Genomic DNA, 25,369 nt, shown 5'->3' on the forward strand with positions numbered 1-25,369 from the left:
CAGACTACGAACGTGCTCACGTCATGGCTGCACAGGGGCGGACTTGGTTACCGGCTTTATTATACTCATTTTGAAATCAATTGAGTTTCTTGCAATCTGATTCGTTAAAAATAGTGTGATTAATTCCTGAAATCGCACTATTTTTGAGCACCAATCACATAATTTATAAGCCAATAGGATTGAAGCTCTGCACGACAATCAATAACCAATCAGATTTAGTATTTCAGTCAAATTACAGGGGAAAATGGCACAAAATTTTATTATTCTAAATTTTTAAATGCCCCGCAAAATTTCTTCACAAAAATAGATGAAAATTACTCGCATTTTACACCGTTTACAGTTCTTTCAGCCAATAAATCGTTTTGAATTTGTTTAATTTTTTGTATGATTTCAAAATGAATATAATAAAGTGGAAATTGCACTTCGTGTCGTGCAATTTTGGTGTGAAATCAAACGCGTGATTACAAAAGCAAAATTGCACTCCACTCAGTGCAATTACCATTATTTATAGCCTAATACGCGGTCGCGGTATTCCAATGCGTTAGAAACTTTTTTACTAATGCCAAGCTCTTCCGATTGAGCGAATTCATAAACAAATAGCAGTAAGATTGATGAAAATTCCCTATTTTACAATTTACAAGCCGATCATGAATCGGTATCTTTGCCTTCCTTGAGAGCAATGTGACTAATCAGCCTAATCAGTAACTGAGTAACAATTCTTACTTTCCCGCCAAAAATTTGAACTTTCACTAACTCAACCCAGGCTCCACGCGGTCTTACTAATTGCTACAATCATTCAATCTATTAATATATTGGAGATTGAATTTGAAATTATTTAAAAGATTTGAAAGAGTTACTGTGACTATAGTTTCCAGAAAGCTTATTTATAAAAATGCATATTTAAAAATAGAGTTTAATTATAAATTTGATGAGGTTTCCCAACTAAAATTCTTCATAGCAATCATGATGACCAATACGAGCGAAAATTATCGTAAAACAGACGATTTGGAGAGTTCTCAAAGTTCCAATATGGAGGGTGATATTCTGACAGAAGGCCAGTCTAGCGGTTATACTAGTGTGGACAGAGATTACACAACTGAAATATTCAAAATTGAGATCGGTAATTTGCCAAAATGTTACTCAGTTTGTGTAAGTATTTTCTCTATTTTCAAAAAAACGTCTGGCCTTTGGCTCATGCACTATATATGTATAGACCTAATACACTAATAAACTATTCTATGCATATAAATCCGTGGCAAAAGTCTCCCTTTTTTGTTTGTAACGGGGGAGCGTCACAACATCTTAATTCTGAAGATAATATCTGGACTAGACTTTGCCAACTCAGCAAATATGTTGCCATTTCGATGAAGGTTTGTATATCAATTTGCATATATGGAGAATGCAACCAGAACAAAAATTTCCCTGCAACAAGCAGGGTGCTATTGATATCTCAGATGATATATTTGTAAGCATATATATAATTTATTTTAGCATTTGAAGAAATTCCTTATAAAGTTGAAACTTCAACCAAAGAAAGTCAGAATGGTGCCACAAAGAAATTTTGCCTTTGTCACCTTCAAGTTAGTCGGATTCTCTACGGTTGTTGACTGTACATAATATTTCATAGCTAAGCAATATATTTTAGGCGGCATGCAAACTAAGTAGCAAGTGCTTTATCTGGTTAGCATACTAGCTTTGGTACATATGGTACGTACTCTTAAATAATTTTAATATGTGTGAAAAACTTTTGCAAGTGTTCGCCTTATTTTATTTGATGCTAGATCATTATTCTCCAGTTAAAAAATTAATATGATCGATGTATAGCTCTGTATATACTCAAGCTTATATATATCAACTTAGGAAATTTTTCTACATTCCAGGTGTGAGGAAGATCGTGAGGTAAACTATACCATGCTTCATAGTTACAACCAGTCGGCATGCTAATTGTCTTGTTACTTCATCAAATCAAGTGGCATATGGAGTAGTGCATTAATATCATTCAAAATTCCTTAGAGAGAAAGTTTTACTTGTGTGGGTATATCGAAAGAGATACCAAAATATTAAATTATTGTATTTTTCTTAATAAAGCTAGCATTGAAGACATTACAAAATTATGAATGGAGAAACAAAATTTTAACTGCTAAGGTTTATATGTTTACCATACTTTTAACCCAAATAGATATAGATTGATTTATCTACAACTGACCATCAGGGTATGATACTTAAGTTTGGGATTACGATTTATGATTTTAGGTTGCAAAAGCAAAAGAGGATCCTTTTGAAAAGAAGAAACTTCAAGGTAGACAATTAGGTATCTCTCTATCATGAGATTGCTATAGTGTCTATTAAATCTAAAATTGAATATATTTGTTTTCATGTAGATCATACTGAAACGAAAGATTCAAATGAGAATCAAGACGGAATGCAAACAGATGCTGGTGATATGAAAGGGTTGGATTTACTTTTTACTTAAACCATGAAAAGCTTGAGCTTTTACTTTGCAATGTTAATTTGTGATTGTCAAATATTTTGTACCTACCCTAAATTCATTCAGGATTAGAGATGTTGTTACACCACTTTGGAATATGTGCTATGAAGAGCAGCAAAAAGCAAGTAGTGGCACAGTCAAACTGGTTTTATTCATATGATATTTATTGTTTTTAATTATTTTGGTGTGATTATACAGATTTCATGTAGTTCTAATGTTTATGATATTCTATCATTACAGATGAAATATGATGTTATGTCCCAAGTTTTAAAGAAGATAACTAAAGAATTAAATGCTGCAAATGTGGTACCAATTATAGCATAATCTATAAAATCTGATTTATTTATTTAAACATTTGACTTAGTATTTGCAAGTTTAAAGGATCTTCTTGTGCTCAATTTCTAGGGTCACTGGGTTAGACAAAACAGGTAGTGTGAATTTAAACGTGCATATTTGAAAGGAAGATATCATAAGTAAACATGAAATCAAGGAGAGAAAAAAAATGAAAATTAACATGCAACTAATGTTATTGCCACACAAAAAATAGTTATCAATGTTAAGGAAAGGTCATGCATTGGATCGACTTTTGCACACAATAAGGCCAAGAGCCAGTTGGAGAAGTTACTCTTACCAGACGTAATAAATTACCGGAGATCCGATTGAAAATGAAACATTAGGGAACCCAAAAGCAGAGCATCTTTCTGAGAAACTATATATTGTAATAGTTAGGTTTCAGTTTGAATTAGGTTCTAAACATTCAGTCTTAAAGTGGTGGATTTATAGCAGCGCCCGTAAAGTAACATTTTTCTTTCACTTTGTTCTGAGACTGCGTATTACTGCAAGTCTGGTAACTGTGGCTACGCTGGCTATGTTATTTTCTATTGACATGTATATATAATTGCTATATCTAGTATATTATCACATCAGCGATATTTATTATATTACTGTACTTTTGAAGTACTGATGATGATGTGATTTTAAAAGCATAATCTGCATCTATTTCTATAGATCTCAATATGATGGCATGTGTTGTCCGCTTGAAAAATTGTTGCCTTCGGTAATGAAACTATATCTACAATATCAATTCTTCAAAAACTCAGACTCGGCGATTTATAGCTATAATATCACTTATTAAATTCTTAGCCGGTGTACGAAGATTATCGTAATAAATGCGAGTTCACAATTGGTCCAGGAATAGCAGAGAGTGGTGAGTTGCACTCTTAACTAGCTTATTAATTACCAGAGGTCCTGAGTATAGGAATGAAATTTATCTGGTCGTAACTAGGAGCAGTTACCTGGCTTAAATCATAATTCCTACACACTATTTGTGGGAAGACTCGGGTCAAAAAATTTTGTTTTTTTAATTAAGGCAAAACGATTGGATTTCGGTTGGCAGCATATAAAGGTGAACTGTTTTTTCAAAAATTTATATAATTAATTATTCTGGCCAGCATTGATGAATGTTCAATTTGGCTGCGTTATTATGCAGAATAAACAATATAATCTTTACAGAGGGAAGTTCTGCTGTTGCTGAACCAACAGAATGTTCTCATATCCCACAGGGTATGAAAGACATAGCGCAAGTGAGTATAAAGTTCCTTAACTGATCAACTTCGATTCTCGGCCGACGCTATTCTCGTCGGTACATTAACCATTCCACTGCTACATCTTAAAATACTCAAATTACTGTTCCAAACTTGTATCACCCTTGAATTTCCAAATAGTTTTTGGAGGAACGTTTCCCAATTAGCCTCTCATTCTAAAGTTACGAAATTTTCCTGATACTTATCTTTGCACATAACATTATTCAGGAACTTCAAAATTATATCAGAGAATCGCCATTGGATGTTTTTGATCCAAGTAAAAACAAGGGGTAGGAAAATCATTTCATTTACGCAAGACACATGCAGCTGCTGTACGATAAAACTTTGGTGTAATTATTTATGTCGATCATAGTTTGATACATGCGTTGCACAATTAATGTACCTCGTATATAGGTTTTGGAAGCAGTTAACAGTTAGAGTGAACCTTAACGGAGATATCATGTGTATTATTCAGATATCACCCGACCATGATATGACCGAGGTATTTATATATTATATTGTACATGTATTGTGTATTTCTTTATGGATTTGTGATATACAATTTATGTACGACTATAATAATATTTTAAAATCACAACCCCGCTCCTTTGGGACGTTTATGTCTTCGCCATTGGTGTGACGTCATAACGTGGGGGATACGACCACTTATCACACGTTATGACGTAGTAACGTGCAAGAAAAAAGTCGTATCACACGTTATGACATCACACGATTTCACACATGGCTATTAGCCAATCTGGCTGTGAATTTTTTTAAAATAAGTAATAAATTACCTTTATCATATGTTTGTTTTGTCATCATCATACTTCTCACAATATTCCTTAACGCCTACTTTTCATTTCTGCACAATTACGTGAATTTTAAAATCACCAAAGACCTCACCAGGCAAGCCGACTACCTAGACCTATCCCGACTACGCGTGTTATAACACGTGGTATAACTAATGCGTTATAAATGCCTAAAATACACTTTGACAAAAACACTCTGACGTTTCGACTTAAGGCCCCCTTCATGCGAGTATGCGTTTAGAGTATGACAAACTCTAATGACGAAGCCTTTATATAGCTCACTCACGTCAGTCGAAACGTCGACAGTTGCTGCTAACCTGCGTATTGTGACAAAGCATTTAAAAATTTCCATCATTTTGGCGATGTTTGCCTATACCAAAGCTTGCTCTTATAAAACTTACTTTTTTTATTCGACTTGTCGTGTTTCTTTTCCCGCAGAATGAAATCGAGTCTGAAATTGAGAAATTAACAAAATATTTTCGTGATCAAAATATAATCAAGTTGACTTCTATGCATGTCGAAATTGCCTCTGCGAGGTAAGGAAAATGTACCCAGCTTAATTTTACATATACAATAGTGTATGAGCAAATTAAAATTACAGTTTTGATGATAAACATTTTCTTGTGCATAGAAAAACAGATGGCACTAGTGGAAATATTTTGAAACATGTTTTAGGAGAACAGGTGTGTTTATGTTTTATATAATATTATATAGATCAGCATAATACATTTACAATCAAAATGTGGGCTTATTTTTATAAATTTTTTCTGATTTTTCCCCTTCGATTTTCTAGTACATATATGAGAAGTTATGTGACCTGACTTTCCGTATCTCTCCTCACGCGTTTTTCCAAGGTAATGTTATGTAAACAATGGCATATACGTAGACATAGTATGCTATTATAGCGGGTGTTCATATAAAGTCATCCCTGGTTATTCGACGTGAAATGAAATTCAGAAAAAAGGAATCTTTCGTTTAATTGCGGCCAACGTTCAAAATATAATTAATGATTCAAAATACGATAAAATACAATTATATGAAGTATAGGTTCTTTTGTTCTAATTTTGCCAATATGGCCGACCTCTCAAGTTAAAAGGGTGTTGCAAAAGATCTAATCTACATATACTGTTAACATGTCAAGCATAATATAGCGCTCAACTTTTATAATGACACTAATTTATATATTTACCTTTCTTACATAATTGGAGCCATCTTTTAGCTGCCAACTCTGTATTACTGTCATCATTAGTATTGCCTGAACACACGTTTCGATGATCATGATTGAAAACAGTGCTTGAAATCCAGACATTAACTTTGACTGGCGTGAGGATTTAAACTTTCTTTAATGTCAAATCTCACGCCCAAACGTTTCTTGATTGCCTACTCTTGAGATTATTCAGCACTGCCAGTTCAATCCGAAAACCTGGGCTGTTTCATTGAACATATAAAACCAACAGATTCGTTATAACCTATCACGACTCGAACCAAACTTCAAATGACCATGTAAAATCAACGACGTTGAATTTTCAATTAGATTTTGGTCTTTTGTTTTATTTGGTATCCTCACGGGACTATAATGACGATGTTCAACTTTAGTCCTTTTTATACGCGGTATTTCACATTAGCCAGATAAGGATTAAGGACAATAGATAATGAATTGAAATGACTAATTCTGTTGTCTTTGTTGTGTTCGCACATGCATTCAAAATACAGTCTGAAATATGTAAAGTCCTTCAAGAGGTCTTCTCTGTACATAGCAGAAATTGTATGCACGAGATCATACATATTAGATTTCAACGGTTGTGCAACCAGTTACCCTTTTGTGATTTGTAAAAACGTTCCAACGTAGCTATACAGTACTGTAAAAAAAGCACAAAGTGAACAAATCCCAGAATCGTAGTTTCACAGCAATTAAAATCCTCATGTGTGATTTTGTTCATAAAAATTATGGCATGTGCATGCAGGTTTTTGATACTTCTTGTATTAAAGTTTGATTAAAAAGCCGGTTTAAGAAAGGTTATTTTACCATCCATTCAAAACGCTAACCCACATTGCGAAATATGCATAATCACCGGTTGTTTCTTTCTCTTCTAAAAAGTGAACACAAAATCTGCCGAGATCCTTTACAAAGCCATTCAAGACTGGAGCAACGTGTCATCTGATACAGTGATTTTAGGTGAATCATGACTGAATGCATTCAGTGTATATCCGCGATTTGATTTTAAGCATTAATCACAATTAAGTTAAATATTTCTTCGAATTCAGATGTTTGTTGCGGTACAGGAACTATTGGTTTATCTATGGCAAAGGTTGGATAATTGAAACCACGTTGGAAGATATTCAATACTTAAATTTCTTATCATCATTTATCGTAGAGTATAACATACATTTTATGTAATATATAGAATGCAAAGCAAGTCATTGGGATCGAATTATGCCAAGAGGCAGTCGAAGATGCAAAATTTAACGCTCAGTTAAATGGTATGTACTGGACATAATTGTAAATGAAATACTAGATGAACCTTACTTTTGTCTTTCATATAAGTTTTGGCTCTCAAGTAATCTGTACTCTTTTGTCTTGTACGCAGGGATCAGTAACGTGGAATATCATTGTGGTAAAGCTGAAGACGTAATTGTCAAGACAACGATCGCTTTGGATGAAGAAGATTCTGAAGTGATTGCAATACTTGATCCACCCCGAGCTGGCTGTCGTACGTAACTTTCATCTAATTTGTACAGGATGATAAGCGCATTGACCTGTAAATATGATCTGGATAGATCATTCACACAAATAGTGCATGGTCACCATGATTATGGCTCAATAGACCTTTTTCATAATCACGTCAAACGCGGAAAGTCTGATGTTACACGAAGTTTGATTGGCTGGATAGTTTTGTGGAGCCGATTAAATTTCGTGTAACATCAGACTTTCCGCGTTTGATGTCATTATAAGAAAGGTCTTTTAGCTTCATTTTTCACTTTCTCGTTTTCAATGGATATATGAGATGAACTATGAAATCATTTAATAATTAGATAACCCTTAGATAACCTGATGTTTATTGAACATTTTTGGAAATACGTAATATATAAACCTCTTTGTGATTTGATCTTTCCCCAGATGGTAAAGTTCTTCAGGCGGTCCGTCGCTGTTCCAGAATTCAGAAGCTAGTCTACGTGTCATGTAGTCCAAGTTCTGTTATAAAGGATTTCATATCGTAAGTGAGGAAAGAGTTATACGAGAATGGCAGTTATGATCGACACTCTCTCGCTCCTGGCGTCGTGCGATCAAGAACTCGCTCAGTCCTCTTGTTTGAGTAGAACTTTGGTTTGGGTGGATACTTGCCCTATGAAGCAGATCAAGGCGAACAATTTCCTCTTTCCCTCACGACATTTGATTAGTCTCAAGGCATCGAATTATTATTTCTTTTTCTTATATATAGCTATATGTAACTACTTGCTATTAAGTTGTTTGAAGACGCTGCCACGCTGCTCCTTGGTTATATTGGAACCTACTCGCTATTCAGTATCAAATTAAGTCTATTTAGACTATATTCATGAATAGGCGTACTGGCCTAAAAATTTTACGAGGCAGGCGAATGATTTGAGCAAAAAATCCCCGAGTTACAAGTACAAATTGCCGGACCTTTCACGGATTTTAGCAAATATTGACCGAATCTTGGTAAGATCAGTAACAATTTGTCCAACTTTTTAGATTCAAATGTTTCTGGGGGACAGCTGCCCCCATGCACCCCGCCCCTGCCTCGTAGGTCTATGCATATATTTAATTATACTGCACTATAACTGTATAAAAATGTACCTACATTTTCAGGTTGTGCCGTCCGATGTCGAAGCGGACAAAAGGTGATCCATTTCAGATTGTCAAAGCTTTACCAATTGATCTGTTTCCCCAGACGCGATATTGTGAACTCATCGTGCTTTTAGAACGAACCAAGTAAAAAAAAGCTGCTAAATTAAAATGAATGTTTGTAAATAGTAAAATTATCGTTGTTGTGTAAAACGAAGATTGTTTATTTATTGTGTATATTAAATGATAACAATGCAAAAAAAGAAAATCATACCTGCTAGTGCTATTCTCGGTTTTGATTCACTGACTGGACTATGAAAGTACGGCTTGTATCGCATCATAGCTAGTCTACCCATCATGTGTAGTCCAAGTTCTGTTATAATTTATTAAGTGTGAAAAGAGCCATATGCCTCAGCCTGGCCTCAGTTATGACACGCACTCTCGCTCTTTGCCTCGTGCGATTACGAACTTGCTCATTCCTCTTGTTTGAGTAGAACTTTGGTCTGACTGGTCTGGATGGATTATGCTGTACTTGACTGTATCGCATCATAGCCACACGAACGAGTGAAATTGTTTTAATGGACGAAAATATGAAGGTGATAATTCCATTATATTCAATGTCGGAAAATAAATAGATTCTGATGCATCTTTTCCAAAACTAATCATGTATCATATGCTGATACCTGTATATTTATGTGCGGGGGTGAGCCCACATCAAGAAGTCAATTCTAACAGTTTTTTTATATAATTCGCTAAAAAAACATTTGTACGTTTAAAAGGAATAAATCTATTGAAAAAAAGGGCTAGGATTAAGCCATGAAGGGTGGAACCCACCATTAAATTTTCGTAGGCATTCGGTACATTAGCATAGCATAATTAAACAAACCGTTACATTACATAAACGGTTGTTAGTTTATCGTATCTCTTAAAATATACTGTCCTGAAAATTACATATATACTGTTCGGAAAATTAATTAACATTTCAGTTCACTATATTTCTAAGGAATAAGAGATTGGGCAATTTCTAAATCATGGTCTGACATGGAATCCCCCAATGTTGTGAGCAGAACCGATGCGCAGAAGCCGAATTTTCAAATATTTCTCTAGCCGGCTGGAACCTGAATTTCGAGGGAAAGTCACGAAAGTCATGGAATAAAACGTCGCGAACTTTGACACGCCAAAGAAAATGATGAACCAAGAATTGGTGTAAGAATTGCGCTTGTGGTGCTTGTTGTTGGGTACTGGGTATGACTCTGGCAATTTTGTTGTTCACTGTTCGGCACGTGGTTGTTCAACCATGTTGTTCCACGTCTTACAAGGTTCACGGAGTATTAAAAGTGTTTTTTCAACCAACGACCCAAGCTGCACCCAAGTTGAGTAAGGCTCGTTTAGGACGTTGAACTTTATATTCGATTTTGCCACGTCTGACGGACCTAACATGTACACAAACCGGCCACAAAAAAGAATAGGAACAGTTTTAAAAACTGCTTTGCATATGAAATTTTATACATTAAGATGTTTGAAATACTGACTCTTATCATTTTGGTTTTGTAACATTCTGCAGGCTTTACTCTCAAGATTCTCCTTTTTGACTTATACGTTTGTTTGTCCCGTGTCCCGGTTATGTTCTTTAGGGTTAATATACAGCTGGTGTTTACTCTCGTACTTTTAAACGAGTGGAAAAAAATTGGTTCTTCAAATTGGTTGTTGCTCTATAAAACATGCACTTTAAAACGTCACAGTTTTTCAAAGACGTTTTAAAATATCAAAATTTTCGCATTACGTTTACCTTATTACTCCTTGTTCATGGCAAATTTGATATCATCTCTTGCCTTGTCCCAGCCATGAGCGGTTACAGCTTTGTAAACTTCCATCACAAGATGAGGAAAATCTTCCAAAAACACGAAGTCTTTGAACAGCAAGTCCGTGATTGATACTGGAGGTGCTAGGGTTATGCCATCGGAATGTTCGTACACATTTCGAATGAAACGTACTAACTCCACAGCAGACGAGGTGTCATAAGATTTTCTCCATTTTCCTTTCGTCATCTCACTATAAATCTGAGGCATGTTTGTATACTGAGAGCTCGTCCACCTTCCATGTTTGACAATAGCCCCAAAGCTTGACTCCAAGTCCGTCTCCACGAGAGTCAAAGATGGGATTCTCTTAGCACGAGAACGCTTGAATTCTTCCTGATTACCAACAGCTTCTAGAAAATCTTTTTTCTTCCCATTCGACCAGAATAAAGGATGCTCTAGTGCTTCTTGTGCACTTGGCCGGTCACCTTCATTGCTTCCAAGCATTCGCTTTACCAGGTGAGTGGCTTCAGGAGAAAGAGAGACATCCCATCCTTCCAGTTTATCATTGAATATGTTCGTTTCTGTTTCAAAGGAAACTTGCAGTTCACTTTTGTTCGAACAATCAGTGGGACTAAATGGATGCTTCTGTTTCGAAAGAATGTAGTGCAGGAGCAGTCCACATGAAAATATGTCTGATGCCAGCTCATGACGGATTTTGTTCTTTACCACTTCAGGAGCCATCCAACACCTGGTACCAGCAAGTGTACCATACACTGTTGTAGTGGATACCCTTTCATTATTACGGCTTAGACCAAAGTCGGCAATTTTTAAGCAAAGCTTTGGATGTTCTTTGTAAAGAATATTTCCAGGCTTAAGATCACGATGAAGAATATTATGTTTGTGCAGAAACTTAAGTCCTTTGACTATATCTCTACAAAGGGTAGTTGCTTTCATGGCATTTAAAGTACATCCACTCAGATACTCCTCGAGATTTCCCTCCATAAGCTCCAAGACTATGAAGAAGAAATCGCCTTTAACAAAGCAGGATATATAACGAACAACTTGTTGACAGTCAGCAAGAGCTGTGAGATTTTCTATTTCTCGCCTATCTTCTGGTCGCTGCATACGCAATTTGACGATTCGTTTCACGGCCACTTCCCTACCGTCTTTCTCATTGATTCCAGCAAAAATATCACCAAATGAGCCACTTCCTATCAGATCTTTGTGATACCAAATTTGATTCAGTATTTTACATTCCTGCTGTCTGGCGACTTTGGCCAGTTTTTCTCTAAATCTGTCCGAAGTGGACGCCCAGGGAATACGAATTGGTAGAGTATCGGTTTCTACTGGTTTCTGCAGAAGATTCTGAAGAGGGAGACAATCCTTTGCAATGTCGAGGCAAGATATACCAGACGAGTCGTGGATGTGAATATCCGCTCCGCGTGAAAGCAATTGCGCCACAATTTTACAATGAACAGAATCAGAGCGTAATCGATCTCCTTTCCCTTCCTCCTCTTCTGACGATTCACTTTTCTTTCTTTTCTTTGGAGGTGGTTGACCATCATCATTGCTTGGTCCGTTGTTCGCATTTTCCTGTACAGAATGTGGCTTGACATCCAACACACCAAGTTCAATAATGTTCTTACAGCAAAAACGAAGAGGTGAATCCAAAGAAATATCGTTCGTTCTAGTTGAGCTTAAAATAATTTCAACCAAAATAGTCTTCCAATGTGTATGCTCAGACCTGTCCTTATATATGATATTTAAAAACGAAAGCTTTACTTCATCGGTGGCGTAGTTTTTTTTGCAGGAAACTTCAACCAAAGCTCTTGTGAGAGCAAATTCCTCAGAATCAATAAGAGCGCTTAAAAGAGATACTCCCTTCTTGTCAAGAACCCAGAAATTAAGTCCTTTTTCGAGAACATTTTCCCAGAACATTTCTGGGTCTTCAGTGATATCAGGGTAAAAACAAGCTGTTTTCCTCGGACAGTTTTTGTCAATAGCTGCAGAAAGGAGTGGTGAACGTCCCGATGCATCCATGTCGTTCGGGTTTGCTCCAGCTTCTAACAACAACTTCACAGCGATCCACGTTCTGCTCACATGCAGAGGAGTTTGTTCATTTCCATTGCGAAGATTGAGTCTTGCTCCACATTTCAAAAGATGATCAAAAAGTGTTCTCATAAAGCTCTCAAACATGTGTTCTTCAGTCACAAGGTTAGCGTAATCGTGTTGTGATTTCAATGCAACAGACGCCCAAAGATGTAGTGGAGAGTTTAACTGATAATCAATGCTGTTCGCGACGCTAAAAACAACTGCTTGATTCGGATGGGAGATTAGCATGAAAATTTCGAACAGTACTTGTGAACCAACCTTTCTTGATGCGTCTTCATTTAGTTCGAGACACTCCTTCATAAGAAAAATTATCCGATGAAAAATAGACTCTGCATTCTGCGATATCTCGGTAATATTACAACCATTGTTCAACAAAAATCCAAAGACCTTCACCAACCCTTTCATTGAAGACTCCCGATTTTTGTTCAATGCAAGGGCTTTCCAGTTATGGGATGACAAACAAAATAGCAGAGGCGTTTGGTTTTGGTGATTCCTCAGATTGAAGGAGGCTCCAAATTTCTTTAGATACTTAAGCATATCCATGACGGCCTCTTGCGTTACGCCAAAGAGTGGCAAAATGACCGCATAGTGAACAGCTGTATTTCCCGCTGAATCTGCCGCATTGGGATTGGCATCGAGTTTGCTGAGCAAGAATAAAATACGCGGTACATCGATGTTTTCTTCCCTCATGATGGAAGCCATCAGGTCAATATTTTCTACCTTCTCAGCATTATAAATTAGAGGGCATTGATGGCGAGCAAAGGCCAAAGCTTCTAAAATATTTGATTTGTTAAAAATCTTGTATAACTTTGACAAGTGAGAAGAACTATCAACGGACAGCAGGGGAATTTGACAATAGATATTGTCAAATATAGCAAGAATCAACGCTTTCCGTTGTTGCTCCTCTTTAAATAATTCAGATGTAAATAACTGCAATGCTTTTATATCCTTGTGAAAACAGTTTTCGACGAAGAAAAAAAAGATGTCAACGTTGCAGTTGTCTCTTAACTTAAGGTTCCCACCGTTCTCAACAAGGGACTGGGCTTCTTTTAGGAAGAAATCCTGAAGAGCACAGAACAATGGAGTTCTACCATAGCTATCTCTTGCATTTATCACAACTGCATCATCCACTGACATTAAGGTCTCCAGAAAATCGTGATCACAATTAAACACAACCGTCCTACCCTTGTCATCAGTTATGTTGAGGTCAAGGCCCGCGTCATGCAATGGTGCTACTACATCGTTCTTTTCATTTTTAGAGGCATAAAACAATACAGCTTTTCCATCAATTTCATTCAAATTAAATTCTGCATCATGACCAATCAACTCACAAAGTGTATCCATGCTATTGTTCTCGTTAGCATAAAACACAGCAGTTTTTCCCTGGTCATCAGTTAAGTTGAGGTCAAGGCCTTTGAAATATAAATCCTCTACTATCTGTCTATAATTGTTTTCGGCAGCAAAAAACAAAACAGCTTTTCCATCAATTTCATTCAAATTAAATTTTGCATCATTAATAATCAACTCCCAAAGTGCATCCATGCTCTTGTTCTCGTTAGCATAAAACACAGCAGTTTTTCCCTGGTCATCAGTTAAGTTGAGGTCAAGGCCTTTGAAATATAAATCCTCTACTATCTGTCTATAATTGTTTTCGGCAGCAAAAAACAAAACAGCTTTTCCATCAATTTCATTCAAATTAAATTTTGCATCATTAATAATCAACTCACAAAGTGCATCCATGCTCTTGTTCTCGTTAGCATAAAACACAGCAGTTTTTCCCTGGTCATCAGTTAAGTTGAGGTCAAGGCCTTTGAAATATAAATCCTCTACTATCTGTCTATAATTGTTTTCGGCAGCAAAAAACAAAACAGCTTTTCCATCAATTTCATTCAAATTAAATTTTGCATCATTAATAATCAACTCACAAAGTGCATCCATGCTCTTGTTCTCGTTAGCATAAAACACAGCAGTTTTTCCCTGGTCATCAGTTAAGTTGAGGTCAAGGCCTTTGAAATATAAATCCTCTACTATCTGTCTATAATTGTTTTCGGCAGCAAAAAACAAAACAGCTTTTCCATCAATTTCATTCAAATTAAATTTTGCATCATTAATAATCAACTCACAAAGTGCATCCATGCTCTTGTTCTCGTTAGCATAAAACACAGCAGTTTTTCCCTGGTCATCAGTTAAGTTGAGGTCAAGGCCTTTGAAATATAAATCCGCTACTATCTGTCTATAGTCGTTTTCGGCAGCAAAAAACAAAACAGCTTTTCCATCAATTTCATTCAAATTAAATTTTGCATGATTACTAATCAACTCACAAAGTGCACCGATGCTGTTGTTCTCATTAGCATAAAACACAGCAGTTTTTCCCTGGTCATCAGTTAAGTTGAGGTCAAGGTCTTTGAAATATAAATCCTCTACTATCTGTCTATAATCGTTTTCGGCAGCAAAAAACAAAACAGCTTTTCCATCAATTTCATTCAAATTAAATTTTGCACCATTAATAATCAACTCACAAAGTGCATCCATGCTCTTGTTCTCGTTAGCATAAAACACAGCAGTTTTTCCCTGGTCATCAGTTAAGTTGAGGTCAAGGCCTTTGAAATATAAATCCTCTACTATCTGTCTATAATCGTTTTCAGCAGCAAAAAACAAAACAGCTTTTCCATCAATTTCATTCAAATTAAATTTTGCACCATTAATAATCAACTCACAAAGTGCATCCATGCTCTTGTTCTCGTTAGCATAAAACACAGCAGTTTTTCCCTGGTCATCAGTTAAGTTGAGGTCAAGGCCTTGGAAATATAGCTGCCTCACTACCCATCCATAGTCGTTTTCGGCAGCAAAAAACAAAACAGCTTTTCCATCAATTTGATTTAGGTCAACAACCACGTTGTTAAAAATCCGCTCACAAAGTTGATCCATGCTGTAAAATTTGCAGCATAAAACGACTTTAACCACTTACATGCACACGACGGCGAACGTTTTCATAATAACGCAATCGTGCAAACGCTACTAATTTATGGGAAAACCTCAAAGCGTGGAAGCAGGGCGTTCTTGAGAACGACGTCTATGTCCACATAGTATTTAGTTGTATCCGTTTTATTGCAATTTATTGGTCAACTAAAATAATAAAGAATTTATAGGAAATATCAGGGTGAATCAGTGTTAATCATTGTTTCAGTTCCCTCAAATATTTCCACTAAATCTTCTATTGCTATTATAATCCACCAAATCATTATTCTCACGAAAAGTTTATCATAGACAATTTCTACTGTGACCGCAGCAACGTCGAGTATTTAGGTCGAAAATTGTTTGTTACGGTTTGTTATGCTACGGAAACAACAACGTTTTACTTTTTTTACAGAATTTTTACCTTTTAACAGTTCACTCGTCAACAACTTCGGTTACTTTATGTCAGTTTACTTCATAAAACCTCTATCTGTGAAAAAAAGGGAAAATTTAAAAAATCTGTGGATTCAGGAAATTTTAATCGAAAGAAAACAGGGGAAAACAGATCATGACATGATTTTACTGCATGATTCATTCCGTTCTTCTGAATCTTCACGGAGCGGATTTTGGCAGAAAATATTTAAGGACTGCGATGGGGCAGACAAGGGAGAGGGAAATACCTAGGTTCCAGACTTCCAGCGTGTTAAACAGGGTTTACCGGTCTTCCCCAAAATACTTTTGGTGAAATCATGCCTGCTTACTAAATGTTAATCCATGAAGCAAAATGTAAATCATGGATGTAGCAAATAATTTAAATTCCATACACTTTGTAAGTGAAGGGGAAACACTGTATATCGTAATGAAACTATACTCCTTGTATTATATTTCACTAAGAAAAACTGGCAGAAATCAGGCGAAATCAAGAACAAAATTGCGCCGTCTGGCAATTCTTCTATCAAACTGGCTGTTCGCAAGTTAAGAATCACCAGGAGGTAAATCAGTGTTTTAAAAGTTTCTTTCTATGAAACCACCTGGAGCCAGTTGTTCAAAGCTAGGTTAGCGCTAACCCTGGGTTAAATTTTAAACCAGTGTTTTAGTTTATGTACTTCTGAACCACTATTAGTTTTACAACTTTAGAAAATATTACTTCTATCGGTCCAGAATATAGTTATGAAAAAAGATATTCAAACTTTGTAAACAAGCGATTACCAAAATTAATGTAAAGATCTGCTTTAACCCGGGGTTAAGCTAACCGGCTTTTGAACAACCGGCCCCAGGAGATCTTACAGAGCTGTTGTTAATGGCAATAGTAAGAAAAAACCCGAATAAATGTAATATGTAATAATTAGCAATTATTGAATGAGGTTGAACATGATATGAAGAATTATCAAGCCGAAGTTTGTCATTATCAACCGAAGCCGAAGGCTGAGGTTGATAATGACAAACTGAGACTTGATAATTCTTCATATCATGTGAAAACCGAATTCAATAAATGTTTTATTATTCATTTAAAAGAACGAACATGTATTCCTCAAAGTTGCCAAACCTTTCACTTGAGGAAGCCATTGTGTTGATGTCTTCGCCATTCGTGTGACGTCAAACGTGGGATACGACTATTTATCACACTAAAAAAAGTCGTATCACACGTTATGACGTCACACGTTGGATATGACGATTTATCATATAGATATAGAGATTTCTTCACAGAATTAACAGTGAATAAAAATCGTATTGTTAAAATTTCGGCCAATAGGAAACGCGAACGATTTTCTTCACCGTGAAAAAACTTCGTTCGTCCAATAGAATTCGCGAACGATAAAATTTCACTGGTGAAGAAAAACTCACTTATTTTCTGTCAACAAGCCAAAAAATTATGGCCGAAAAGCGATTTGTTTCACAGTCGTGCTCTGCTGAAAAGTTCATTTTAGACCAAGAAAATAAAAGTACTTGGCAAAAAACTCGAAGAGATGTTCATTTACTTGAAAGCTTCCTCAGAACGAAAAGCGAAGAGCGAAAAATTGAACAAATCCCAGCAACGGTACTAAACAAGTACCTTTCCGAGTTTATTATGTCAGTTCGCAAGAAAGACGGCAAGGAGTTCGAGCCAACGTCGCTTCGAAGTTTAGTAACGAGCTTTGAACGGCACTTAAAAAGTAAAAGCTATCCTTCAAGCATCATAAACGATTTGGTATTCGAACAAACGATGAAAGTCCTCAGGTCTAAGCAAAAAATGCTAAAGAAACAGGGAGAAGGAAACAAGCCGAACGCATCGGTAGCGTTGACAAATGAGGAAATACAAATAATATACGAGAGGAAACTACTCGGTATTGAAAGCCCTGAGGCATTGTTAAACACACTCTGGTTAAACAACTGTCTTCATTTTGGTCTCAGAGGTTGCAAGGAACATCGTGACATGTGCTGGGGAGATGTGAAGCTTCACAAAACAGCCCAAGGACAAGAATATCTCGAGTTTAATGAAAGGCAAACGAAAACTAGGACTGGTTCAGACTACCGTGATGTTCGAACAGTTCCGCCGAAAATGTTTGCAACCGATAGAAGCGAAAAAGATCCTGTTGCAGTTTATAAATTTTTCTCACAGAAAAGACCTCAAGAAATGAATTACGATGATGCCCCCTTTTACTTGTCAGTTAACAATTTTAAAGCTACAGATTCCGCCGAAACTAAAGCGTGGTTTAAACCAGTTGCCGTAGGCGTGAACAAACTTAATAGTTTGGTAAAGAGGATGGCTGCAAATGCAGGAATTGAGAACAGCCGACTACGGAATCACAGCGGCCGAAAAACAATGGTCCACAGACTCAGTGAGAGTGATGTTCCACCCACACAACATCATGCAACATGGTTGGCACATGTTGCGGCTTGTTGTCATCATATTCGACCAGACTGGTCAAACCGTACCAACCTTCGTCATCTTTGACATGTTGCCAATCCCGGCATATGTTGCCATTCCCGGGATATGTTGCCTAGGTGAGCAATATGGCCGCCATCTTGTATTCAAATTTCATGCCAAGAACGTCTGATGCGCATGCCCAACGACAACAATGTTGTTTGCAAGTGGTCAAACGATCGCAACTCCAGAAGTTGTGACAAAATGTTGCGTAAAAATTTGACTGGAGTCAAACTCAACGCAACATGTTCTAACATCATGCAACATTCTGTAAAAGGGTGGTCAAACGACCGCAACATTTTGTTCCAACATTGTTGGACGATGTTGCAACAAAATGTTGCGGCCGTTTGACCAAGGCTTAAGAATTTGAAAAGTATTGAAAACTACAGCACTGTGTCGACAAATCAACAAATGCATATGTCCAAGTTATTGAGCGGTTTGGCGGCAGGAAACTCGTCATCCTCGCTGACTGAAACAGCGGCTCGCTCGTCCTCCTCATCTGCTCAAAAGCAAAGTATGGATCTATTTAGTGGAGCTGTCATTCAAGGCGGCAATTTTTCCATAAACATAAATACTCTCAACCAGTCACCGACGTTTTCAGTAAATTCAGCGAAGAAACAAACTTGGAAGCGACTGAAACCTTTGGACAGCGACTCTGACAATGAGTAGATTAACTTTATTTAACTAGCTGTTACAGGACCAAATTCAAAGTCTTTTATATGTTGATAGTATTGTTCAGAATAATTGAGTTTGGCTTTGTCATTTATAGAATATTTTGTGATTTTGAATTTCACTTTGAATGATTAATTTTGTGTTGTTGATTTCATCGAGACATGCATGCACTAGATTGGCTTCCAAGTCAAAATTTTTATTTTGCGAGTTTTTTTCAAGTAAGAAATCTCTATATTTATAAAATAAACAAATTACATCATGGAATATGTGGAATATGCTAAAACTCACTCGCTCGTACCTCGCTCGTTCGTTTTATAGGATATTCCACAACTCGTGAATAAAAATCGTACGTTACATTAACCATGAAGTAATCTCTATTTCACACATGGCTATTAGCCAATCACAGACTGTGAATTCTTTTAAATAAATAATAATCAATTTGAATCAATTTGTGGGAACCATGCAGTTCACTGGTGGGAACACCCTACCTCCTCCGCAGGCGCTGGGAGAATTTCGGGCGATTTCAGATTTCTACCCGCAAAATATCACCGCCCACCATATTTGCCCGAAAAGGGCCTGCGGAGGAGGCGGGGGAACATCACGTATATTTGTTTCAATGCATTAAATTTGTTTAATGCATTATTTCACCATGCAAAATTTCAAGAATGTTAATAACAAGTAAAGTTCTGTACGTTCCTTGCAAAATTATCTTGTTTTTGATGTCAGAATTCTGCTTTTGAACGTCTTTATTCAACGATGGTGAAGAAGAACAGAATCCACTATCCTGATCATCAGATAGTTTGCATGTGATTTAAAATAAATGACATACCACAGAGATGACTCTTCCTTTCTTGCAAGATTCAGTCATTACTAGAAATAATATCATAAAAACCTCACTTTTTTATCGTTTTTATAATAGCGCACAGTGATTTCTTCTTCTTCCCAAAAAAGAAAACACTGATATAGGATAAGTTACCAGACGTAGTAGAAGACACACGGCAAAAACATATAAATATGTCGACGAAGTTCAGAGATAATAGTTTCTGAAGTGAAATTGCGTAGTAAAAATGAAGTTATATTAATAACTATAGGAAAGGTTATAATCATGATTGAACTAATAATTATTGCGCTGGTGCTTTTCTGATTGGCCACCCTGGGAAGCTAAATTGTTTATATCGCTGTATTTTCGATTATACGATCGTTTTCAATTTCTTCTATTATAAGCCATGGTTTTCGTATTATGTCGTGATTCATCGGCGATGTTTGACGATCCATTGTCGGTGACCATGCAAATGATGCAATGAAGAATTGCAATGAAGTAGTTAATTTTTTTCGATAGACAGGGCATTTTATGCATCAGTGACCGTCGACATTAGCAATCGTCGATGAATTACGATATTCAAAAACCAGACTTTAGGGCAACCTCGTACCCAGGGTCTTTACTGAGTAGAGTAAAGACCCTGGGTACGAGGTTGATTTTAGGGCCGATTCACACTAGCTCCTAAAAATCGGGGATCTATTGTATTATTTTCAGATTCCCTTCGTCTGAGGTCGCTGATGCCCAAAATGCTTTGTCTGTCAGAAAATAATGCAATGGATCCCCGATTCTTAGGACGAGTGCGAGTGCCTTATTATTATGTTTTAAAGGATGCTTCAAAACGTCGCAGTTTTTTAAAAGCTTCATTCTCACATCAAAATTTCCTCTACAACTTTACCTTATCACTCCTGAAAAATTCATGGCCGATTTGATATCATCTCTTGCCTTGTCCCAGCCATGAGCGGTTACAGCTTTGTAAACCTCTATCACAAGATGAGGAAAATTTTTTAAAAATACGAAATCTTTGAACAGCAAATTCATAACTGACACTGGAGGTTTTAGGTTTATTTCGCCAAAATGTTTGTATACATTTCGAATGAATCGTATTAAATCCACAACAGATCTGGTATTATAAGAGCTTCTCCCTCCTCCTTTTTCCATCTCGCTATATATCTCAGCCATGTTTTCATTCTTTTTAATCGCCCAGGTACGTCGTGGGACAATAGGCTTGAAGTTCGCTTCCAAGTCTGTTTCCACTTCAGTCAAAGTCGCATTTATCCAACGAGGGCGCTTGATTTCTCTCTGATTAGCAACAGCTTCTAGAAAAACATTCTTTTTCTCATTCGACCAGAATAAAGGATGCTCTAGGGCTTCTTTTGCACTTGGCCGGTCGCCTTCGTTGCTTCCAAGCATTCGCTTTACCAGGTGAGTAGCTTCAGGAGAAAGAGAGTCATCCCATCCTTTCATTTCATCTTTGATTATATTCGCTTCTGTTTCATTTGAAACTTGTAATTCACTTTTCTTCGAACAATCAGTGGGACTAAATGGATGCTTCTGTTTCGAGAGAATGTAGTGAAGAAGCAGTCCACATGCAAAAGTGTCTGATGTTTCCTGGAAACAATTCTTGTCCTTTAACACTTCAGGTGCCATCCAACATCTTGTACCAGCAAGTGTACCATACACTGAAGTAGTAGACTCCTTCTCATAATTACGGCTTAGACCAAAATCGGCAATTTTGAAGCAAAGCTTTGGATGTTCTTTGTAAAGAATATTTCGAGGCTTGAGATCGCGATGAAGGATATTTTGCCCATGGATAAATTGAAGTCCTGTGACTATATCTTTACAAAGGGCAGTTGCTTTTGTGGCATCAATACTATAAACACTCAGAAACTCTTCAAGATTTCCTTCCATTAGCTCCGTGACTATGAAAGAAAAGTCGTCGTTCTCAAAGAAGGATATATAACGAACAACTTGTTGACAGTCAGCAAGACGTGCGAGATTTTCTATTTCTCGCTTATCTTCTCGTCGCTGCATACGCAATTTGACGACTCGTTTCACCGCCACTTCCCTACCGTCTTTCTCATTGATTCCAGCAAAAATATCACCAAATGAGCCACTTCCTATCGGATCTTTGTGATACCAAATTTGATCCAGTATTTTACATTCTTGCTGTCTGGCGACTTTGGCCAGTTTTTCTTTAAATCTGTCCGAAGCGGACGTCCAGGGAATACGAACTGGAAGAGTATCGATTTCTACTGGTTTTTGCAACAGGTCATGGAGAGGGGGACAATCCTTTGCAATGTCGAGGCAAGACATACCAGACGAGTCGTGGAAGTGAATATCCGCTCCGTGTAAAAGCAATTGCTCAACAATTTTACAATGAACAGAATCAGAGCATAATCGTTCTACATTTGGCTTTTCTTCACCTCCCTTCTCTAATGATTCACTTTTCTTTCTTTTCTTTGAAGGTGGTTGACCATCATCATCGTTTAGTCCGTCGTTTGTATTTTCTTGCAAAGAAGGGGGTTTGTCATCCAAGAGGCCAAATTCAATAATGTTCTTACAGCAAAAACGAAGAGGCGAATCCAAAGAAATATCGTTCGTTCTAATTGAGTCTAGAATAATTTTAACCAAAATAGTCTTCCAAAGTAGATGCTTGGACTTATCTTTACAAATGACATTTAAAAACGAAAGCTTGACTTCATCGGTGGCGTAATTTTCTTTGCAAGAAACTTCAACCAAAGCTTTTGTAAGAACAAAATCCTCAGAATCAATAAGAGTGCTCAAAACAGACACTCCCTGCTTGTCAGCTACCCATAAATCAAGTCCTTTGTTTAGGACACTTCTCCAAAACATCTCTGGGTCATCTGAAACATCTGGATAAAAAAACCCCGTTTTTCTTGGACGGTTTTTATCCATAGCTGCAGAAAGTAATGGGGTTCGTCCTGTTGCATCAACGTCGTTTGGGTTGGCTCCAGCTTCTAATAACAGCTTCATAGTGGTCCACGTTTTGCACACATGCAAAGGAATTTCTTCTTTTCCGTTTCGAGGATTAAGTTTTGCTCCACATCGCAAATGGTGATCCAGAATTGTTCGCAGAAAGCTCTCAAATGTGTGTTCTTCAGTCACTAGGTTACCATTTTCTTGTTGTGACTTTAACGCAATAGACGCCCAAAGATGGAGTGGAGAATTTATTTGAAGATCAATGCTGTTCACAACATTTCTTACAACTGCTTCGTTCCGGTCTGAGAGTAACATCAAAATTTCGATCATTACTTGTAAACAGACCGTTCTTGATGCGTTTTCTTTTAGCTCAAGACCTTGTTGTATAAGGGAATTTATCCGATGAAAAATAGACTCTGCACTCTGCGATGTCTCCGTAATACTACAACCATTGTTCAGCAAAAATTTACAGACCTGCACCAACCCTCCGACTGACGACAGCGAATTATTGTCAAAAGTAACCACTTTCATATTATATGATGACAAACAAAATAGCAGCGGGGTTTCACGCTGGTGGTTCTTTAAGTTGAAGAAGGCTCCATATTTCCTAAGATGCTTACACATCTCCATGACGGCCTCTTGCGTTACGCCAAAGAGTGGTAAAATGCTCGCGAAGTGAACAGCTGTATTTCCCGCTGAATCTGCAGCGTTGGGATTAGCACCGAGTTTGTTGAGCAAAAATAAAATACGCGGTACATCGATGTTGTCTTCTCTGATCATGGAAGCTATCGCGTCAACATTCTTTACTTTGAGCATCGTGGAGTACGCATAAATTACGAGCAAAGGCCAAGGCTTCTAAAATATTTGATTTGTTAAAAATCTTGTATAACTTTGACAGTTGAGAAGAACCATGAACGGACAGCAGTGGAATTTGACAATAGATAGTGTCGAATATGCCAATAATTAACGCTTTTCGTTGTTGCTCCTCTTTAAATAATTCAGATGAGAATGACTGTAATGCCTTTGTTTTCTTGAGAAGACAGTTTTCAATAAAAAAAGAAAACGTACTAACGTTGCAGTAGTCCCGCAATTCAAGGTTTCCACCTTTCTCAACAAGGAACCGGGCTCTTTTTAAGGAGAAATCCTGAAGAGCATAAAACAATGGAGTTCTACCATAGCGATCTCTTGCATTCACCAAAACATCATCTACAGCTATTAAGGCGTGCAGGAAATCTTGATCGCAATAAAACACAACCGTCCTACCCTTGTCATCAGTTACGCCCAGGTCAAGGCCCGCGTCATGCAAAGGTTTTACAACGTATTCCATATAATTATCAGTGGCTGCAAAAAACAAAACAGCTTTTCCATCAATTTCATCCAATTTAAATTTTGCACCACAGCCAATCAACTCGCAAAGTGCATTCATGCTATGGTTCTCATTAGCATAAAACAAAGCAGTTTTGCCCTGATCGTCAGTTACGTCAAGGTTAAATCCTTTGGAATGTAACTCATTTACTACACCAAACCTGTCGTTTTTAGCAGCAAAAAACAAAGCAGCTTTTCCATCAATTTCCTCCAATTTAAATTTTGCACCCCGAGTAATCAAGTCACAAAGCGCATCCATGCTGCGGTTCTCGTTGGCATAAAACAAAGCAGTTTTGCCCTGATCGTCAGTTACGTCAAGGTTAAATCCTTTGGAATGTAACTCATTTACTACACCAAACTTGTCGTTTTTAGCAGCAAAAAACAAAGCAGCTTCTCCATCAATTTCCTCCAATTTAAATTTTGCACCCCAAGTAATCAAGTCACAAAGCGCATCCATGCTGCGGTTCTCGTTAGCATAAAACAAAGCAGTTTTGCTCTGATCGTCAGTTACGTCAAGGTTAAATCCTTTGGAATGTAACTCATTTACCACACCAAACTTGTCGTTTTTAGCAGCAAAAAACAAAGCAGCTTTTCCATCAATTTCCTCCAATTTAAATTTTGCACCCCAAGTAATCAAGTCACAAAGCGCATCCATGCTGCGGTTCTCGTTAGCATAAAACAAAGCAGTTTTGCCCTGATCGTCGGTTAGGTCAAGGTTAAGTCCTTTATAATGCAACTCATGAATTACACCAAACGTGTCGTATTCAGCAGTAAAAAACAAAGCAGCTCTTCCATCAATTTCCTCCAATTCAAATTTTGCACCCCAAGTAATCAAGTCACAAAGCGCATACATGCTGTGGTTCTCGTTAGCATAAAACAAAGCAGTTTTGCCCTGATCGTCAGTTACGTCAAGGTTAAATCCTTTGGAATGTAACTCATTTACTACACCAAACCTGTCGTTTTTAGCAGCAAAAACAAAGCAGCTTTTCCATCAATTTCCTCCAATTTAAATTTTGCACCCCGAGTAATCAAGTCACAAAGCGCATCCATGCTGCGGTTCTCGTTGGCATAAAACAAAGCAGTTTTGCCCTGATCGTCAGTTACGTCAAGGTTAAA

At 37.1% G+C, this 25,369-nt stretch overlaps 4 protein-coding genes across 10 annotated transcripts; 2 read left to right on the forward strand and 2 right to left on the reverse strand.

Moving 5' to 3' along the window:
- The first annotated feature begins 829 nt into the window (after nucleotides 1-829).
- Nucleotides 830-8,951, forward strand: LOC114530988 (tRNA (uracil-5-)-methyltransferase homolog A-like). 3 transcript variants are annotated; one of them, XM_028552614.1, is made up of 24 exons: nucleotides 830-1,149; nucleotides 1,492-1,580; nucleotides 1,881-1,899; nucleotides 2,089-2,145; nucleotides 2,254-2,299; nucleotides 2,382-2,451; nucleotides 2,555-2,609; nucleotides 2,729-2,794; nucleotides 2,894-2,916; nucleotides 3,497-3,545; nucleotides 3,632-3,695; nucleotides 3,858-3,893; nucleotides 4,001-4,071; nucleotides 4,300-4,361; nucleotides 4,486-4,573; nucleotides 5,319-5,416; nucleotides 5,512-5,563; nucleotides 5,674-5,734; nucleotides 6,979-7,056; nucleotides 7,146-7,189; nucleotides 7,286-7,361; nucleotides 7,469-7,591; nucleotides 7,999-8,095; nucleotides 8,710-8,951. In XM_028552614.1, exons 1-24 carry the CDS (start codon nucleotides 964-966, stop codon nucleotides 8,834-8,836), a joined length of 1,737 nt encoding a protein of 578 aa, XP_028408415.1. In that variant the 5' UTR covers nucleotides 830-963; the 3' UTR covers nucleotides 8,837-8,951. The 3 variants fall into 3 exon arrangements, with proteins under 3 accessions (XP_028408415.1, XP_028408417.1, XP_028408416.1); XM_028552615.1 differs by lacking the exon at nucleotides 830-1,149 and adding an exon at nucleotides 1,209-1,370; XM_028552616.1 differs by lacking the exon at nucleotides 8,710-8,951 and having other exon boundaries at nucleotides 7,469-7,607; nucleotides 7,971-8,050.
- On the reverse strand, nucleotides 8,756-16,608 carry LOC114530986. Of its 5 annotated transcripts, XR_003687804.1 has the most exons (5): nucleotides 15,976-16,608; nucleotides 15,395-15,722; nucleotides 10,475-14,800; nucleotides 8,960-10,118; nucleotides 8,761-8,843 (listed from the first exon to the last, which is right to left on the reverse strand). XR_003687804.1 is itself a non-coding variant. In XM_028552612.1 (2 exons), the coding sequence occupies exon 2, from the start codon at nucleotides 15,522-15,524 to the stop codon at nucleotides 10,479-10,481; it is 5,046 nt and encodes a 1,681-aa protein (XP_028408413.1). In that variant the 5' UTR covers nucleotides 15,525-15,722; nucleotides 15,976-16,608; the 3' UTR covers nucleotides 10,135-10,478. The 5 variants fall into 5 exon arrangements, 1 of the variants encoding a protein (XP_028408413.1); XR_003687802.1 differs by having other exon boundaries at nucleotides 8,756-8,846; nucleotides 10,475-15,722; XR_003687803.1 differs by having other exon boundaries at nucleotides 10,475-15,525.
- A 441-nt stretch (nucleotides 16,609-17,049) lies between these two features.
- Nucleotides 17,050-18,486, forward strand: LOC114530880 (uncharacterized protein KIAA1958-like). The gene has a single exon (XM_028552478.1). It carries the CDS (start codon nucleotides 17,425-17,427, stop codon nucleotides 18,484-18,486), a length of 1,062 nt encoding a protein of 353 aa, XP_028408279.1. The 5' UTR covers nucleotides 17,050-17,424.
- On the reverse strand, nucleotides 17,585-25,212 carry LOC114530987. Its single transcript, XM_028552613.1, has 2 exons — nucleotides 20,844-25,212; nucleotides 17,585-19,998 (listed from the first exon to the last, which is right to left on the reverse strand). Exons 1-2 carry the CDS (start codon nucleotides 23,702-23,704, stop codon nucleotides 19,989-19,991), a joined length of 2,871 nt encoding a protein of 956 aa, XP_028408414.1. The 5' UTR covers nucleotides 23,705-25,212; the 3' UTR covers nucleotides 17,585-19,988.
- Between the last annotated feature and the right edge of the window lie 157 nt (nucleotides 25,213-25,369).

This window comes from Dendronephthya gigantea, unplaced genomic scaffold, assembly GCF_004324835.1.
Source record: "Dendronephthya gigantea isolate DGI-Jeju-01 unplaced genomic scaffold, DenGig_1.0 000067F, whole genome shotgun sequence".
Lineage (NCBI taxonomy): Eukaryota > Metazoa > Cnidaria > Anthozoa > Malacalcyonacea > Nephtheidae > Dendronephthya > Dendronephthya gigantea.